The sequence below is a fragment of the Mirounga leonina genome, unplaced genomic scaffold (genome assembly GCF_011800145.1).
Source record: "Mirounga leonina isolate KUSES-001 unplaced genomic scaffold, KU_Mleo_1.0 Mir_115, whole genome shotgun sequence".
In the NCBI taxonomy this organism is placed as follows: domain Eukaryota; kingdom Metazoa; phylum Chordata; class Mammalia; order Carnivora; family Phocidae; genus Mirounga; species Mirounga leonina.
The window spans coordinates 75,014,213-75,034,290 of NW_023270268.1; the positions used below are offsets into that span (position 1 = coordinate 75,014,213).

Here is a 20,078-nt window from a genome sequence, read left to right on the forward strand (position 1 = left end):
TCTGCACTTCTTGTTCAATGCAAGAAAGATGAACTGTAATTGAGGGTTACAAGTGAGTCAGGAGCTATCTGCGGTGGTAGGAAAGAGCCTCCACACCATCACTGCAGCCAGGAATTAGAGCTGAGACAGGTTAGAAAAGTTATAACATGGTGGCAATTTAAACTAAATTCAACCTGCCTTTATTTTGTCCAACTGGGAATCGTTGCTTCAGCAATATACTTTGTAAGGAGAGAAAATAATCAACTTTTCTTTCAACTTGCAGGTTTTTGAATTTCTGATTCGCCTGCATTCAGCAGAAGCTTCCTCGGAGGAAGAAATCTACCCGTATGTTCGGACTCTGCTACATTTTGACACAAGAGAATTTCTAAATGTATTGGCACTGGTAAGAGATAATAAGATTTTAAGGTATTTTTAGAGGAACCAGGGTGGTAAATTTTTTTTAATAGAAGGATGTGTATGCAGGTATAATTTTTATGCCCTAGCAGTGAGCAGTAAACATTTCCAAATGTTTAATTTTGTTGTGCCACCCCTATTTCCTAATTCTTTATCTCCCTTCCTTCCCTCCCTCATCCCTCCCTCCTTCCCCCACTGCCCCTGTGTCTCTCTGTCTCTTTCTAACACATCCTTATCAAAAAGTTAAAGCAGTATTAGATGTGTGGTACATTTTTTTGTTTCAAATTATATTAGTTGACATAGTGAATATGGAAGAAGCCTCTGAAGGACATGTAGTGGTGATGATAGTGGAAGTCACTGGAGTTTCAGTGGAACATGGAAGCTTCCTGCTGAAAAAACAACCTTATACCTATTTAATTAAAGATGGATTTGGGTGAGCCAGGTTCTCCGTGAAAAGGCCCCCAAGGGAATAATTATATAACACATAATATATCTTTCCAATTAAATAGTATTATAGTGTTTTTTAAAAAGCTTTTGATAACATGAACAGGGTTTATATTACAGTGTTTAGTGAAGCAGCAGCCTCACAAATGTAAAAGACACATGCAGATGTTATATATGCACAGTATTTAGAGAAAAAAGACCAGAAGGAAATACACCTACATATTATTAGTGATTAACTGTGAGATGGGGCAGATTTCTCTGATGAGCATATAGTACATTTATAAGTTGAATAGTAAACTGTTAAATTAAAAAACAATGCCCGTGAGAAGGATAAGATTCCCAATTATATTATACTTTTAATTGGTTTATTTGAATATCTGACTTCAGAAGTGGTAATTTTAATTGCACAGGAAGAAGGGAAAAGAAACTTAGAAGTGGAAGGCCGATCTAGTTAGTTTAAGAAACCTTAGAGAACCTAAGGGTACTTGCTATCTGGCATGTAGGAAATGAGAAACAGAAAATGGTGAGGCAAGGGGTACAGAAAGAGTGGTAGAGAGCAACAAAGAATTCTAAACTCATTTTCGTTTTTTGAAGGGCTCTGGTAGCACTGGAGACCATTTGGAATTGTGCTGACTTCTGAATTATGATATGAGGATTGATAGTAAGGCTGCAGTGCAATCTCATTTGCTTAACAAATAGTTGAGTGCCACATCGTGGTCTGTACGGCCTGGGGGTGCACCGTGGGCTTACAAGCTATAAAGCCTGCACTGGTGGAGGAAGAAGATGTAGACTTTGGGGTCAGTAGTTACAGCGCAGCATAGAACATGCCATTGGAGAAGTGCAGGATGCCACACACACCTACGAGAGGAATCTAATGGAAGGTTAAAGAAGGTTTCTTGTATGGAATGATGAACATGTGAGTCTCAAAGGATAAATAGAGGTTAGGTTAAGATTAGGGAAAAATATTCTAGGTAAAAGAACAAGGTGTGTAAAAAAGCCTGGAAACAAGACCGAGCAAGGTAGGCTCAAGGAATTGGGAGGGAAAAAAAAAATCAGTATGGCCACATCTCGAAGTGTAAGGAAGCCTATTATAAGAAACAAACCCGAAGAGGTAGGTAGAGACTGAGTGTTGTAATCCCTGGTGAGAAGTTTGGACTTTACAGCAGAGCAGCAGGTAGGCACTAAACCTTTTAGGTAAAGGAATATCATGATTTGTAGTTTAGAAAAATTTCCTCTGACTGTTGTATGAAAATGGGTTGAAATAAGACAGCTTTGGAGGCAAGAAGATCTGTTAGCAAATTTTTGTACTAGTCTAGGTAGAAGCTAGGGGCGCCTGGGTGGCTCAGTCTGTTAAACGTCTGCCTTCGGCTCAGGTCATGATCCTGAGTCCCTGGATTGAGCCCCACATCAGGCTCCCTGCTCGGTGGGGAGTCTGCTTCTCCCTCTCCATCTGACCCTCCCCCTGCTCCTTCTCTGTCTCTCTCTCTCTCTCTCTCTCAAATAAATAAATAAAATCTTTAAAAAATAATCTAGGTAGAAGATTAAAGGTGACTTGAATTAGGGCAGTGACACCAGGGATAATAAGACATGAAAGGATTTGAAAGATATTTTATGAAGCCAATTGGCCTAAAACTTAGGGCTTATTGCACAGTTGGATGTGAAGGATAAAACAAATGGGAAGCATTGGGGCGCCTGGGTGGCTCAGTCGTTAAGCGTCTGCCTTTGGCTCAGACGCTTGGAAGTGGAAGTCCTGGGATCGAGCCCCGCATCGGGCTCCCTGCTCTGCGGGAAGCCTGCTTCTCCCTCTCCCACTCCCCCTGCTTGTGTTCCCTCTCTTGCTATCTCTCTCTGTCAAATAAATAAATAAAATCTTAAAAAAAAAAAAAACAAAACAAATGGGAAGCATTAAAGACTCCTAGATTTCTGACTTGGTTAACTGGATGTATAGTATTTATTTATTCAGTAGAGAATCAGAGGAGAAACTGGTTTCTTAGGAGATGAGAGGGTAGGACAGGGTTGTGGTGAGGGGTAGGGGGAGATATAGATATTAATTCTCTTTTGGACTTAATGAATTTGAAATGCCTGAAAGACATGTGGAGGTTTTCTTCCATGCTTGTATCAAGTGTTGGCCGCAAGCCCAAGTACCAGAGCTGGTGAAATTGATAAGACCTAGGATCTGAAATCCTGGATTCACCACCTATTTTGCCATGATTGATTGATCATATAACCTTCCTAATTCAATTAATATATCCTAATAAAAAACATCTTCAGGGAGACACAAAATAATTTACGTGACAGATTTTTAAATCACATTTTACCACCTTTTTTTCCATTTAGGAATATTTTTTTCAAGTAAAGTTTTTAAATTTAGCTTCCTTGACATACAATTTAAGCAGAATGTAGTTCGTCCATTTCAAGAGAAGAGTTTGACAAATGTATACAGTGTTGTGACCTCTCCTACAACCTAGATACGGAACATTTCTATGACACCAAAAAGGTCACTTTTGCAGTTTTGTAGTTAGTCCCAAACCCCAGCCCCTGGCAATTACCAATTTGCTTTCTGACACTGAAATTTTGCCTTTTCCAGAGGTCATATAAATAAAATCATATGCTTTGTAGTTTTGGGGGGCTTCTTTCACTTAAAGTAATGCTTTTGAGATTTATTAGTTCTGCTGCTTATATCAATAGATTGTTCCTTTTTTTTTTCTTTACGTTTTTATTTAAATTCCAGTTAGTTAACATACAGTGTATGTTACTTTCAGGTGTACAATATAGTGACCCAGCACTTCCATACAGGACCCGGTGCTCATCACAACACGTGCGCTCCTTAATCCCCACCACCTGTTTCACCCATCCCCTGCCCACCACCCCTCTGGTAACCATTAGTTTGTTCTCTAGAGTTAAGAGACGGCTTCTTGGTTTGCCTCTCTCTCTTTTATTCCCTTTGCTTGCTTGTTTTGTTTCTTAAATTCCACATATGAGTGAAATCATACGGTATTTGTCTTCTCTGACTTAGTTTACTTAACATTATACTCTCTAGCTCCATCTATGCCATTGCAAATGGCAAGATTTCATTCTTTTTTATGGCTGAATAATATCCCATTGTGTATATATACCATATCTTCTTCCTCCATTCATCAATCGATAGACACTTGAGCTGTATCCATAATTTGGCTGTTGTAGATAATGCTGCTATAAACATTGGAGTGCATCTATCCCTTTGATTTAGTGTTTTTATATTCTTTGGGTAAATAAATACTCAGTGGTGCAATTGCTAGGTCGTGGGATAATTCTAATTTTAACTTTTTGAGGAACCTCCAATACTGTTTTCCATGTGGCTGCATCAGTTTGCATTCCCACCAACAGTGCAAAGGGGTTCCCCTTTCTCCACATCCTTGCCAACACCTGTTGTTTCTGTGTTGTTGATTGTAGCCATTCTGACAGGTATGAGGTGATAGCTCATTGTAGTTTTTGATTTGCATTTCCCTGATAAAAAGTGAGGTTGAGCATCTTTTCATGTGTCTCTTGGCCACCTGTATGCCTTCTTTGGAAAAATGTCTATTCATACTCCCATTTTTTAATTGGATTATTTGGTTTTTGGGTGTTGAGTTTTAAAAGTTCTTTTTGTATTTTGGATACTAACCCTTTATCAGATATATCATTTGCAAGTATCTTCTCCCATTCCATAGGTTGCCTTTTAGTTTTATTGATTGTTTCCTTTGCTGTGCAGAAGCTTTTGGTTTTAATGTAGTCCCAGTAGTTAATTTTTGCTTTTGTTTCCCGTACCTCAGGAGACATATCTAGAAAGAAGTTGCTATGGCTGATGTCAAAGAAGTTACTGCCTGTGCTTTCCTCTAGGATTTTTACGGTTTCAGGTCTCACATTTAGGTCCTTAATCCATTTTAAATTTATTTTTGTGTATGGTGTAAGAAAGTGGTCCAGTTTCATTCTTTTGCATGTGACTGTCCAGTTTTCCCAACACCATTTGTTGAAGACACTGTCTTTTTCCCATTGGATATTCTTGCCCACTTTGTTGAAGATTGTGTGTTCATTTGTGGGTTTTCTATTCTGTTGCATTGATCTACATGTCTATTTTTGTGCCAGTACCATACTGTTTTGATTATAGCTTTGTAATATAACTTGAAGTCTGGAATTGTGATGCCTCTAGCTTTGCTTTTCTTTTTCAAGATTGCATTGGCTATTTGGGATCTTTTGTGGTTCCATACAAATTTTAGGATTGTTTGTTCTAGCTCTGTGAAAAATGCTGTTGGTATTTTGATAGGGATTGCATTAAATCTGTCGATTGCTTTGGGTAGTAGATATTTTAAACAGTATTTGTTTTTCTAGTCCATGAGCATGGAATAACTTTCCATTTCTTTGTGTCATCTTCAGTTTCTTTGATCAGTATTTTATAGTTTTCAGAGTATAGGTCTTTCACCTCTTTCATTAGGTTTATTCCTAGGTATCTTACGGTTTTTGGTGGGGTTGATTCCTTAATTTTTCTTTCTGCTGCTTCATTATTGGTGTATAGAAATGCAGCAGATTTCTGTATGTTGATTTTGTGTCCTGCAACTTTACTGAATTCGTTTATCAGTTCTAGCAGTTTTTTGTTTGAGTCTTTAAGGTTTTCTATGTATAGTATAGTGTCATGTCATCTGCAAATAGTGACAGTTTTACTTCTTCCTTACCAATTTGGATGCCTTTTATTCCTTTTTGTTTTCTGATTGCTGTAGCCAGGACTTCCAGTACTAGGTTGAGTGAAGGAGGTGAGAGTGGACATCCTCATTCCTGACCTAGAGGAAAAGCTGCCAGTTTTCTCCTATTTAGGATGATATTAACTCTGGATTTTTCATATATGGCCTTTTTTATGTTGAGCTATGTTTCCTCTAAACCTACTTTGTTGGGGGTTTTTATCATGAATGGATGTTGTACTTTGTCAAATGCTTTTTCTGCATCTATTAAAAGGATCTGTGGTCCTTATCCTTTCTTTTGTTAATGTGATGTATCACATTGATTGATTTGTGAATTTTGAACCAGCAACCCAGGAATAAATCCATTTGATCACAGTGAATAATTTTTTTTAATGCATTGTTGGATTTGGTTTGCTGGTATTTCACTGAGAAATTTTGCATCTGTGTTCCTCAGGAATATTGGCCTCTCTTTTTTGTGTGTGATGTCTTTATCTGGTTTTGGTATCAGGGTAATGCTGGCCTCATAGAATGAATTTGGAAGTTTTTCTTCCTTTTCTATTTTTTGGAATAGTTTGAGAAGACTAGGTATTAACTCTCCTTTAAATGTTTAAATAGGTATTAACTCTTCTTTAGAATTTGCCTATGAAGCCATCTGGTCTTGAATTTTTGTTTGTTGGGAGTTTTTTTTATTATTGATTAAGTTTCTTTGCTGGTTATTGGTCTATTCAAGTTTTCTATTTCTGCCTATTTCAGTTTTGGTAGTTTATAAGTTTCTAGGAATTTATCCATTTCTTCTAGGTTGTCCATTTGTTGGCATATAGTTTTTCGTAACATTCTCTTATAATTGTTTGTATTTCTGTAGTGTTGGCTGTTATTTCTCTGCTCTCATTTGTGATTTTACTTATTTGGGTCCCTTTTCTTTTTGATATGTCTGGCTAGGGGTTTATCAATTTTAATTTTTTCAGAGAATCAGCTCCTGGTTTCATTGATCTGTTCTGTTGTTTTTTTTTAGTTTCTATATCATTTATTTCTGCTCCAATCTTTATTATTTCCTTCCTTTTACTGTTTTGGGATTTGTTTGTTGTCCTTTTCCTAGCTCCTTCAGGTGTAAGGTTCCATTGTTTGAGATTCTTTTTTGAGGTGGGCCTACTATGTACTACTATGTACTTCCCTCTTAGGACCACTTTTGCTGCATCCCAAAGCTTATACTGTTGTGTTTTCCTTTTCATTTGTGTCCAGGTATTTTTTTTTTTAAATATTATTTATTTATTTATTTGAGAGAGTGAGACAGCGAGCAAGGGACCACAAGCAGGGGGAGTGGGAGAGGGAGAAGCAGGTTTCCTGCAGAGCAGGGAGCCCGATATGGGACTTGATCCCAGGACACTGGGATCATGACCTGAGCCAAAGCCAGACGCTTAACAACTGAGCCACCCAGGTGCCCCTGTGTCCATGTATTTTTTAAATTTTTTCTTTGATTTCCTGGTTCACCCATTCGTTGTTGAGTCGCATGTTGTTTAACCTCCATGTATTTGTGGTCTTTCGAGATATTTTCTTATGGTTGACTTCTAGTTTCATAACGTTGGGGTCAGAAAAGGGGCATGGTATGATTTCAGTCTTTTTGTATTTGTTGAGGCCTGTTTTGTTACCTAATATGTGATTTATTCTAGAGAATGTTCCATGTGCACTTGAAAAGAATGTGTATTCTGCTGTTTTAGTCCAACTGGTCCAGTGTGTCACTCAAAACCACTGTTTCCTTGTTGAGTTTCCATTTAGATGATCCATCCATTGATGTAAGTGGGGTGGTAAAGTCCCCTACTATTATTGTATTATCATTAATTTGTTCCTTTCTGTTTGTTACTAATTGTTTTATATATTTGGGTGCTACCATTTTCAGTGCATAAACATTTATAATTGGTATATCTTGTTGGATTGTTCCCTTTATTATTATGTAGTGCCCTTCTTTGTCTCTTGTTACAGTCTGTTTTAAAGCCTAGTTTGTCCAATATAAGTATTGTTATTCCAGCTTTCTTTTGACATCCATTTGCATGATAAATATTTCTCCATCTCCTCAATTTCAATCTAAAAGTGTCTTTAGGTCGGGACGCCTGGGTGGCTCAGTCAGTTAAGCGTCTGCTTTCGGCTCAGGTCATGATCCCAGAGTCCTGGGATCGAGTCCCACATGGGGCTCCTTGCTTAGCAAGGGGCCTGCTTCTCCCTCTGCCTGCCTCTCTCTGATAAATAAATAAAATCTAAAAAAATATATATATATATATTAAAAGTGTCTTTAGGTCTAAAATTAGCCCCATGTAGATGGGTCTTGTTTTCTTATCCATTCTGACACCCTGTGTCTTTTGATTGGAACGTTTAGTCCATTTATATTCAGAGTTATTGATATGTATTAATTGCCATTTTATTACTTGTGGTTGTTTTGGAAGATTTTCTGTGATCCTTTCTTGTCTTTTTTTTTTTTTAAGATTTTATTTATTTATTTGACAGAGAGCGAAAGAGGGAACAGAAGCAGGGGGAGTGGGAAAGGGAGAAGCAGGCTTCCTGCCAAGCAGGGAGCCTGATATGGGGCTCGATCCCAGGACCCTGAGATCATGACCTGAGCCAAAGGCAGTCGCTTAACCAACTGAGCCACCCAGGCGCCCCTGATCCTTTCTTGTCTTTCTCTCTTTCATGTTTTGCTGGTTTTCTTTAGTGTACATTTGGATTTCTTTCTCTTTATTCTTTGATGTTTATTAGTGGGTTTTGATATTGGTTACCATTAGGTTTGTATATAAACTCTTCTGCAAATAGCAGTCTATATTAAGTTGATGGTTGTTCAAATTTGCACCCATTCTTTTCACCTCTCCGCACATTTTGGGTATATGTTATTATATTTTATATCCTTTTGTGTGTGTGAGTTCTTGACCGAGTTTTGCAGAAATATTCATGTTTACTGCTTTGTGTTTCCTGCATTTATACTGTCACTTTTGTTTTCTCCTTTCCACTCAATATTAAAGAGTCCCCTTTAATATTTCTTGCAGGGCTAGTTTAGTCATCACAAACTCTTTTGGTTTTTGTCAGGAAAACTCTTTATCTCCCCTTCTATTCCAAATGGTAGCCTTACTGGATAGAGCATTCTTGGCTGCAGATTTTTCCTATTCAGCATTTTGAATGTCTCGTGCTACTCTCTTCTGGCTTGCCAAGTTTCTGTTGAAAAATCTCTTTCAATGGAAAACCCTAGCCTAATGGGTTTTCCCTTGTAAGTTAATGACTTCTTTTGTTGCTTTTAAGATTTTTTCTTTATCACTATATTTTGCAACTTTAATTTCAGTATGTCTTGGTTTTGAGCTGCTTTTGTTGATTTTGATGGGAGTTCTTTCTGTCTCCTGGATCTGTATATCTGTTCCCTGCCCCAGATTAGGGAAGTTTTCAGCTATTATTTCTTCAAATAAATTTTCTGCCCCCTTTTCTCTTTCTTCTTCTAGGACTCCTGTAATATGAATGTTACTATATTTAGTAGAGTCACTGAGTTCCCTGAGTTTATTCTTGTTTTGCATAATTCTTCTTTCTCTCTTTTGTTCGGCTTCATTGCTTTCTGTTACTTTTTCTTCTAAGTCATCAATTCATTCTTCTGCTTCTTCCAGCCTGCTGTTCATTGCATCAGGTGTGTTTCTAATCTCGTTTATTGGGCTCTTCATCTTTGATTCTTTTTTTAACTCTTACATGTTTGTGGTAAGGGTCTTATTGATGTCTTCTATTCTTTTCTCAAACCCAGTGAGTATTCTTATGGTTGTTACTTTAAATTCTCCCTCAGGCGTGTTACGTATATCTGTTTCAATTAGATCTCTGCCTGTGGCCTTATCTTGTTCTTTCATTTAGGATAAATTCCTCTCTTCACATTTTGTCTAAATTGCTGCTGCCTTGGGCGCCTGGATGGCTCAGTCGGTTAAGCTGCTGCCTTCAACTCGGGTCATGATCCCAGGGTCCTGGAATTGAGCCCCACATAGGGGCTCCTGCTCAGCAGAGAGCCTGCTTCTCCCTTTCCCTCTGCCTGCTTCTCCCTTTCCCTCTGCCTGCTGCTCAGCAGAGAGCCTGCTTCTCCCTTTCCCTGCTGCCTACTTGTGCTCTCTCGCTGTCAAATAAAGAAAGAAAAAAAATCTTAAAAAAAAATAATAAATTGCTGCTGCCTTATAAGTGTTAGAAAAGCCAGTTATGTGTACTGTTCCTGAAAGCAATGGCCTTACAATGAAGAGGTCATGTAGTACCCAGGGCCTGTCACTTCAGGGAATTCACCAGTGTGCACTATGTGTGCTCTGTTGTGTTCTGGCTGCACTATCCTGCAGGCCAGTCATCTGCAGAGGCTCTCCTTGCCTGCTGTGAGCAGTGTTTCATCCCTGGCCTGAATGTGGCGAGTTTTAACTAGGTGTGCTCTGATCTGCTTGTGAAATGAGACCTGTCACCACCTACACTGGAACTGAGGCCCTGCAAAACTCTCTGGTCAGGTGACAATGTGTGCGGGGGTTTATGCTGATCTTCTTGGGGAGGGGCCCACCCACTTGGGACTGAGGCAAGTGTGACTGGGAAGGGCAGTTCTATTAGAGCACATAAGGGTGGGCTTGGTATAAGCAAGTTAGGCAGCCAGTGTAGCACTGCACTGCTTCCTGCAGGTGGCTCTGTGTTTGTACGGAAATGGCACCAGCCAGCTCCTTTGTTCCTGAAGGGATATGTCCATGAACGTTGCCTCTCAGGGACGTGGTCAAGACTGGCAAATAATCTCCCACTGTGTGCCCCAGGCACTCTTCAGATTGCTGTTTCCATGATATCTGCCTCCAAATTGTTTGCCTGCCTTCTCTCCAGGAGTAGTGCAGTACCTTCTAGGCTCTATCCCAGCCAAGCCTGCTGACCTTTAAAATTCCAGGCTTTAAGCCCTTCTGGTTGCAAGAAGTCCTAAAATTCAGCCCCTCTCATTTTCCAAGCCAGTGGCTCTGGGGAAACATTCTCCTTGTGCATTCCCCTGGGTGCTCCCTCCCTCCCCAACCCCCGCCCTTCTCTGCGACCTCCCTCCCGCCCCTTCACAGCAGCTTCAGTCCGTTGCTCCCCTAAACCACATCTCCATGCTTTATGCCTTCTTCAGTGTAGCCTCTTTTCTCCCTTTAGTGGTGGAGTTTGTTCTGTCAGTCTTCAGGTCAATTTCTGGTGTATGTAGGATGATTTGGTAGTTATCTAGTTGTATTTGTGGGACTAGGCGAGCCCAAGGTCCTTCTACTCTGTCGCCATCTTCTCCCAAACCAGGTTGTTCCTTTTTATAGCTGTGTAATTTTCCATGTTATGGATATACAGTTTGCTGATCTGTTCACCAGTAGATGGTCCTTGGAGTTGCTTTGTGTTTTAGGCTATTATTAGTGTGGACATATATTTCTGTTTCTCTTGAGTAAATCTCAAAGGATAGAATTGCTGGGTCATTTGTTAAATGTATTCTTTTACTTTGTCAGAAACTGACGGGCTGTTTTCTAAAGTGGTTCTACCATTTTACATTCCTACTAGTAGTATAGATGAGTATCAATCAGTTCCTTCATCTCACCAACACTTGCTAGAGTTGATCGTTTTAAAATTACCATTCTAAAAGGTGTGTAGTGGTATCTTGTGGTTTTTATTTAATATTTTCCTTCTGACTAATGATATTAAGCATTTTTTTCATTAAAATAGATCAGTAGAGAAGATATGTTTGTCATCCATATATTCTCTGGTGAAATATCTGTTCAAATTTTTTTAAAGATTTTTTAAAATTTTTTATTTATTTGACAGTGAGAGAGACAGCGAGAGAGGGAACACAAGCAGGGGGAGCAGCAGAGGGAGAGGGAGAAGCAGGCTTCCCACGGAGCAGGGAGCCCGATGTGGGGCTCGATCCCAGCACCCTGGGATCACGACCTGAGCCAAAGGCAGGCGCTTAATGACCGAGCCACCCAGGTGCCCCTGTTCAAATTTTTTTTTTAATTGTGTTTATTTTCTTGCCTGGTTTTGAAAGTTCTCTACAAATTTTAAATACAAGTTCTTTGTCAGATTACATAAGCTTAGCAAATGTTTTCTACCAGTCTGGTTTGTCTTTAAAGACTAATAGTTTTGTTCTAAGAAAACACTCAGAATTGACTGTTCTGGGTAATTTTTACCATGTATACTGTAAGCCTTTTCAATGTGTCAATTCAAGTCTTTATTTCAAAAATGTTTTCTTGAGGGGCGCCTGGGTGGCTCAGTCATTAAGCGTCTGCCTTCGGCTCAGGTCATGATCCCAGGGTTCTGGGATCGAGCCCCGCATCGGGCTCCCTGCTCCATGGGAAGCCTGCTTCTCCCACTCCCCCTGCTTGTATTCCCTCTCTCGCTGTGCCTCTCTCTGTCAAATAAATAAATAAAATCTTTAAAAAAAAAAAAGTTTTCTTGAATTAGAGATTTAATTGCTTTTTCTGCTTCATTGTTTTGTATTTCATCTTAAACTGCAGTTCTTTGTATATTGTATTATCTTTATCTTCTATATTTGTCACAAACTTTTCTCTGATCTCTTTTACTTTATTTAAATTTTATTTTCTTAGTTCTTTTCATTTATGTTTTCTATTTCTCTTACTTTACTTTTGTTCATGTCTTTTCTCCCATGGGTGGCTTGTATGCCTTTGTGCTTCACAAACTGTGTCATTCTCCATTAGGACATCTTTGCGTTATTCCTGTTACCAAGCATTGTGTAAGTAGAAGCATCTTTATGGAATGATGATGTTTTAACAGTGATGTGCCATGTTAGTGGCAGCTGTTAACTTCAACCAAAATATGTCATTATTTATATCATAATATTCATACTGTGGTATATCACCACTTAATTATGTTTATAGAAGTAAACTTTCAATATCTGTCTCAAAGCAGTGAATATATGCTGCTGAAAAGGAAAACGAATAAGAAATTCTTTTTTACTAGCTGTCACTGCTGTTCCTTTTTATACATATGTTAATTCTCCATGATTTGTGTTTTAGTTGAATAGCACTTGTATTAGCAGATAATACCTTCTCTTTGTATCTGCACAGTGACATCTTACTTTGGCAAGATGGGGTGGGATAGAAGTATGTGTTTGTGTTAGTGTGTTCATGTTTGTTGTTTTTGTAAACCTGCAGAGAGAACTGAGAGACTTCCTAGTTCACCTTAGAACTAGGCAGGGTAATATTTAACTTACTTCAACATTAAAATATCTTCTATTTGAGTTTCCAGATTGAGAGTTCTTACAGTCTCCTTGGTAATTCATCTCAGCATTTTTCAACTAACTGGCAGCAAAGTAGTCTAGGTGAAGGAAGAGTTTAAAAAAAAAAGATTTTGTTTTTCTCTGTCATTAAGTAGACAATCGAGCATCCATTTGTTTAAAGCACTTAGTGTGTGTCAGGAAAGTAGAAGGAAGTGCATGCTAACTGGAGAACATCATGAGCAGAGGTACTTGGGAGAAGTTAGGAAAGTTCAGGGCCCATTTAAAGAATAGCAGTATTTTGGTTGAATGTAACCGTGATGTAGTCTTGAAAGTTCATGGCTGTGAAATTCCTTTTTTAAAATCTACTCATTTAATTTTTAATGGGACAATATATAGTTTATTTTTTTAGGAAAATAAGCAGTAAATTATTGCTATATGGATTCATACATTTCTAAGACCCACATGTGCTAAGTGAAAACCATGGGAAAGATATTCAAGTCTCTCATCATTTTTATTATTTAATAAATAATTTCATTTTAATTTTTTGGTAGTAAACACAATTCTTATTCTCATATATGCATTTTATAGGTATTAGGTATTTTCAGAATCTGATGCTGTCATTTACTTTGGTGCATGTTCTGTTCAAAATATATTTGGCTCTACTTGCCCAGGGACATAAAAGGGCTATACTTGGCAGTGTTTTGAAAATAAGATACCTAGTCCTTGTATGTGTGTAGGCTTGAGGATTTTAACATTGTGACAGTTTTACCATAATTTTTAGAAAATGTCTATCATTGAACATCATTTTTTTTAGTTGTCATGGAAATGATGAAAATTATTTTTCAGGAAAGTTAATAAACTGTACTTCAGTTATTATTTCCAAATAGCATAGTTGGAATGATGGCAGAGCATGTAACATATAGTTCATCTTCTCAAACCCTTGTTCACAAATTGCCTTTTGTCATTAGTGTTTTTTCTTTTTCATTGCCTGTGAACTTTCTAAAATCACTTTTTGGTTGTATGGCAGTTGCTGTATTTTTATACTTGTTATTCATTTTTAAAGTCCCAGGATACCATGCAATAGTAAATGCTATAGCTTTCTACCTAACTTGCTAAAAGCAACTTACTATTTAAAGGTATATAAGGAAAAACCTGATGAGGAATGGTTACCTTATTTGGGATTTTACCTATTAATAAGAATTTAATATCTTGTTTCCTTCTAAAATGTGCAAATAATAATAATTTTTAAAAATTTCTTCCTGTTAGACTTTTGAAGATTTTAAAAATGACAAGCAAGCTGTAGAATATCAACAACGAATTGTGGATATTTTGTTGAAAGTAAGTATTCAGAGAATAGATGTCTTTGTATTGATGTTTGTTTGTTTGCTTGTTTGTTTTTAGGGGGGCAAGGGGCACAGGGAGAGGGATAGAGAGAATCTTAAGCAGACTCCATGCCCAGTGTGGAGCCTGACGCAGGGCTCAGTCTCATGACCCTGAGATCATGACCTGAGCCAGAATCATATACTTAACCAACTGAGCCACCCAGGTGCCCCTGTATTGATGTTTATTTTAAGAAAGTTGAATTGTTTTATAGCAAGTTCTAAAATGATCTTATTTAATGAAACAGTGTGTTGAAATCACTTAAATTGTGATATCTTTGTCTTCCAAACCTGAATGAAATACTAATCATTCTTTAAAAAAAAATTTAATTTATCTCAGCTGTCGACTAGATAGATACAGGATATAGGGTACTGCTGTGAAATGCATATTGTGGTAGTTGCTATATTGGTATGATTATGTGAAATAATAGTGACTAACTTCAGAATGCTTTGAGAAAATAATGAATGTGAAGAATCTTCATACCAGCATTGCTGTGTTGCTAAGGTGGTGCTCTCATTTGACTGGGGCACTAAGGTGATAGGTACAACTTCAGAATGATTAGAGGCACACAGAGAGGATCATCTCAGTTTAAATCTAACTAGATTCAGTCCAAAGTTATTTTGAGATCCACTCTGCTGCTAATGAATGAATGCAGAGACAGATTCTTTTCCTTTCCATCTGCACAGCTTGGATAAGGCCAGTTTCTTCTTGTAGTTGAAATCTTAGAATCTTGTCCATTTGGCTGTGAAATGGAGATTTCTTCCTCTTAGCGAGTTTTAGATTATTTTGGACAAGAGACCAAAATTAAAATGTTCTCTAATTATGTATGACATTAATGCATTACATTTATAATAGTTCTTTATAATTTTAAAGCACATTTATATACCTTATTTGAGCTGTTTATTGACGTTTTAAGATAGGCAGTGATGAGTATGAGAATAGGATCGCTAAGTCCCCAAATAATGCCAGTTTGATCCAGGTAGGTGGTGTGGAGAATTTTTACTTGGATTTTCTAAATGGTCTCTCTATACCTAATCTTGTCCTCCTTTAATTTGTGATCTTGCCTTTTTTTTATTCTTCTGTGGCTACCTATTGGATCAGTTGGAATTAAGTTCTGCTATGAGAGAGATTCAAAATAACAATAGTTTAATTATGAAGGGAATTTATTTTTCTCATAAAAGTCTGGAGGTCAGCAACCTGTTCTAGTAGAGTGGCTTCACAAACTTATCAGGGATGCAGATGCCTTCTGCTTTAACTGTTGTTATTCTTAGTATATGGTTCCTGTCTTTTGGTCCAAAATACCTTCTTGGGCTCCAGCTATCACCTCGACATTCTAGCCAGTCTGAATGCAGAAAGAGATGAAGAAAAGAGTTCCCTCTCTTTAAGAAGACTTTTTAGAAGTTGTATACTACAATTCAGCTTATAACATGTTGATCAGAACTTAGATATATTGCTTCTCAGCTGTTAAGAGAGACTGAGAAATGTGCTCTTTATTATGGGTGACCATGTGTTTAGCCTAAAATGAGGAGTTCTAAGTTAGGAGGGAAGAGCAGATGTTGGAGCACAAGTACTAGTTTCTGCCATACTCATGTAAAGTTGTTGAACATGACATCCAAGATCCTTCTGTATTTTCTGGTCCCCGATTACTTCTCTATAACTGCTCTCCTCTCCTACCCCTAACACACCCCCTGTGGCGCACACACCCTCTGTATTACGAACACTTCTCAACCATATTAAATTATTGCAATTCACCGAATTGTCTTATGTCATCTTTATGTCTTATGTTCTTTGTGTGCGTTTTCTTTCATCCTGTCATGCCTTTCTTTCCCTTTCTCTGCCTGGCAAATTCCTAACCATTTTCCAAGACATAACTCAAATATCATCCACGAGAAACTCTTTTAGAATCCTTTCCACACTTTCAGTTTGATTAGTTGCCCCTTCTCCATGTTCATACAACACTTCATGCTACACATGGCACACTGTATGGTAATTGTTTACATGTGTATTTTCCTGCCTGCAGTTTCCTGTAAGCAGAGACTGTGAGGATTTTTGTGTGTGTGTCATTGTTTTAACATGACCAGAATGTGTCCAGCACAATGCCTGCGTGCTGGTATTTCCTATTTCTCTTCTTCATTCATCTATTGATGGAATTTAAGCTGCTTCCATGTCTTGGCCATTGTAAGTCATGCTGCAGTAAACATAGGGGTGCATATATCTTTCTGAATTAGGGTTTTTGTTTTCTTCAGATAAATACTTAGAGATGGAATTCCTGGATCACACTTTTTTAAATTTTTTGAGGAACCGCCATATTGTTTTCCACAGCGGCTGCACCAATTACATTCCCACCCATAGTGCATGAGTCTTTCCTTTTATCCACATCCTTGCTTAACACTTGCTATTTCTTGTCTTTCTGATACTAGCCATTCTGACGGGTGTGAGGTGGTACATCATTGTGGTCTTGACTTGCATTTCCCCAATGATTAGTGATGTTGAACATCTTTTCCTGTGCCTTCAGGTTACCTTACTTTTAAACCCCAGAACGACTCCCTTCTTTCTGTGTCGGTAGGCAGCTTTTTGGTAGGGTTACTTAAATGTAATTTAAATTTAACTTTAGAAGGATTCTCTTTTAAGAATTCCAGAGGGAAACATGTTTAATATTTCTTTGAAAGCCACCTCTGGCAATTCAGTTCTCATACAGATTGTGCCTAGAAATATGCCAAAAATCACTAAAATGTTTTCCTTTCAGAATATGAAAGTAGTTTGTGCTCCTTCTCTAAAATGGCATCGAACTCAATTGTTGCACAGCCTATAAAAGAATCTTCTCATGAGTCTTTAGTAATGAGGCTTCCCACCACCTTTCTAATGATACAATTTTATGTCAAACCAGATGGTATATTGAATAAATGGTCTCTTTTGCTCACCAGGTTATGGTGGAGAATTCCGATTTTACTCCCTCACAAGTAGGGTGTCTCTTTACATTCCTTGCCCGGCAGCTTGCAAAGCCAGACAATACATTGTTTGTAAACAGAACCCTTTTTGATCAGGTGAGTGTCTTTAATGATGAGAATTGTTCTCATTATGTTTACTGTTCATAGAAAAATTGACTGGACTGTACATTTTTTTAATATAATAGCCTAGCAGCTAAATATCTTATCAGGTAGGAGCCTGTTCTGGTTTTAATTTGGATTGAATTAGTTGGGTTTTTTTTTAACGTTGTGTCTGGATAGTATGATTTTGCCTAGTAACTTGCTGTCTTGGGAGTATGGCTTGTAGAGATTGGCTTATAGAAATTTTTTTCTCTGTTATTCTGTTGCTCTAAATTGCCTAGAATTGTTTGCTCAAGAATTTTTGAATGTAAAAGTCACGCATCTCATTGGTAGCATGTCTATGATGTTGATCATCTGGAAGAGAGATCACTATTAGAAAGACTGAATTTCCTTATAAATGACTTTGACTCTGAAGGTATCTCCTAATCCCAGTTAAATATCTTCTATATATCCACAGGTGGCAAAGAAAACCCTTTTTATCTGGAGAAAGTTACCAATAATGACTAGCATTTATTGAGCACTTCATAATACCAGGTTCTGTTCCAGGGTTTTTTTGTTTTGTCCTGAAGATTTTATTTATTCATTTGAGAGAGAGAAAGAGCACAAGCAGGGGAAGTGGCAGAGGGAGAGGTAGCGGCAGGCTCCTGGCTGAGCAGGGAGCCCGATGCGGGGCTTGATCCCGGGATCATGACCTGAGCCAAAAGCAGACGCCTAACTGACTGAGCCCCCCAAGCGCCCCCGTTCCAGGGTTTTATATGTATGTGTTAACTCATCGCCATTGTAATGGTAGTCCTGAGATTGGTATAGTTGTTACGATTATGCAGATGAGGAAACTAAAGCCTACAGAGGTTATGTCACTCATCCCAGTCCCTACCTAATAACTGTTATTAGCGATAAGTGTTGTTATTAAGTGTTAATGAGGTTAAGACTCAAATTCAAGTGGCCGGACTCTATAAAGTCCATGCTTTGCTTGGTCCTTGGTATCAGGGATCTTAAGGTTAAGGTGTGCAGACGGCACTGTCTTCCTGCCATGTTTCGGAACAGTAATGATAAGACAGATACATATTAAGTTGTTAACATACTTGAGCCAGCTGTGCCATGTAATAGGCCAGTCAGTGAGGAAGATACCATATATCTGTGGTGTCTGTTATGGCCCAGTGTGAATGAATTGATGATATTGAAAGGGTAGTTATTGTTGCTTTCATGACTACAGTGTTATGGCATCCATGTTAATATCCAACAAAGAAAATACCTTTTCTTTGACCAGGTCCTTGAATTCCTCTGTAGTCCTGATGATGACTCCCGACACTCTGAAAGACAGCAGGTATGAACTACTGGAACTCTGCTTGCTAAAGGATGGGAAAGAGGACAGAATAAGCTAGAAAGAATGCTTCTGTGCTAGACCTCATGAAATGTAAGGGAAAGTAACTTGTGCCAAACTCTAATACTCAGCTAGATAGTGGCAACCAGGAAATAGTGTGGATGGTTGTTAGAGGTACCTTTGTAAAGAATTTATATCAGACTAAATTCCTAGGCAGGCTGGACCTGTCTTGCATCCAGCATGACACCAAAGAGAGTTACTCATCCTTCTCCATGAAGTAGCAGCAGTTGACACCTGTTGTGTCCTTTCCCCCCCCCGGCCGTTTATCTGATACCCACTCCTAGCTGCTATGGCTTTGAACCAGAAAGGCTGCAGGATCCCCTTCAACTTTAAGGAGTGTTCTGTAGCCCCCCTGCATTAGGGTAAACATTGCTGGGGACTAGAATCCATCTGTCCCTCCACTAATCGCTGTGAGATTGTAACTGTTTGATTACCACTTCTTTCTACTTAGGCCACTTTCTTGAGCGTCTCTTGCAGGAGTACGATTCCTTCAAAGCTTACCTACTATAACTGTGAGCATTAAGAGAGCCTATTTAACATTGATGGCCAGAGTTTGTCAGATAAGCAAGCTACATTGATGGCCAGAGTTTGTCAGATAAGCAAGCTACAAAATAGAAGTACTTGGAGAGCTACGCTGGTGTTTTTTTTATGGTAATAGTGCTCAACAGCTGCAAGGTTGAGACTCAAAGAACATAGGATAGCAACAGTGACCCTTTTCTCTGCACAGCTGTGGCCCAGTGACTGCTGCAGACTAACTTGGGGCGAGAACAGCTGTTAAATTTTGGTTATCTCAAATTATATTGAATACAGATAATGTGGACCCCTCACTTTGCCCCTGTTTCTCTCGTGGCAGGAAAAGTGAATCATGGGCTGCATGGTGTTTATATAAAATGATAAACACTTTTAATATAAATAATTAAACAGAAATAAAAATCAAATCTAAACATAAAAGTCAAACTTTGAAAAGTAATCCTCGTATAGTAATGCTCTGTTTTTGGAAGTCCCCTTTGAGACTAGGTTTTTTTCTCAACTCATTTGAGAAATACAGAAAACTGATGCAGTAAATTGCTCAAATGCATAACTAAAATTAGAACCCACTTCCATACCTTCTAATCCAGCACTCATGTATCATGTGTTATATATAAAAATTTGTGTCTGCAGTATTTTTGAGTGTTTTCTGGTGGTATGCTGCTAAAATTTTACAACTGCTTCCCCAGGTGTAGTTCTGATACGAATGTTGGTTGATATTTTCAGTATTTAAATGAATAAGATGAAGGCACAACAGTGAAAGCATGACAGAACCTCACACATTCATCAGTGAAGTGACTTCTGTGCTCAATCAGTTCTTGAATACTAGAAAAATAATTCCTTAGTTTTTTGTGCTATTCACAGTATAATGACTATGACATGCACACTTTTAAATTTGATTGCCTATTTTCATCACTCTCTTACCCAGGGATTGCAATTTTTTTTTTTGTAAAGGGCCAAAGAGTAAACATTGTAGGCTTTGTGGGGCACATGGGCTCTGTGTCACGTAC

At 38.3% G+C, this 20,078-nt stretch overlaps 1 protein-coding gene across 6 annotated transcripts in view; it reads left to right on the forward strand.

Annotated features, from left to right (window-relative positions):
* The window catches only part of VPS8 (VPS8 subunit of CORVET complex), a 252,231-nt gene that overhangs the window by 112,735 nt on the left and 119,418 nt on the right, over positions 1 to 20,078 (forward strand). For all 6 annotated transcript variants that reach the window (XM_034999742.1, XM_034999746.1, XM_034999741.1 and 3 more), the window contains 4 exons: positions 263 to 382; positions 13,999 to 14,070; positions 17,037 to 17,156; positions 18,427 to 18,483. In XM_034999742.1, coding sequence (XP_034855633.1) covers positions 263 to 382; positions 13,999 to 14,070; positions 17,037 to 17,156; positions 18,427 to 18,483 — 369 coding nt within the window. The remainder of the gene's footprint in view (positions 1 to 262; positions 383 to 13,998; positions 14,071 to 17,036; positions 17,157 to 18,426; positions 18,484 to 20,078) is intronic.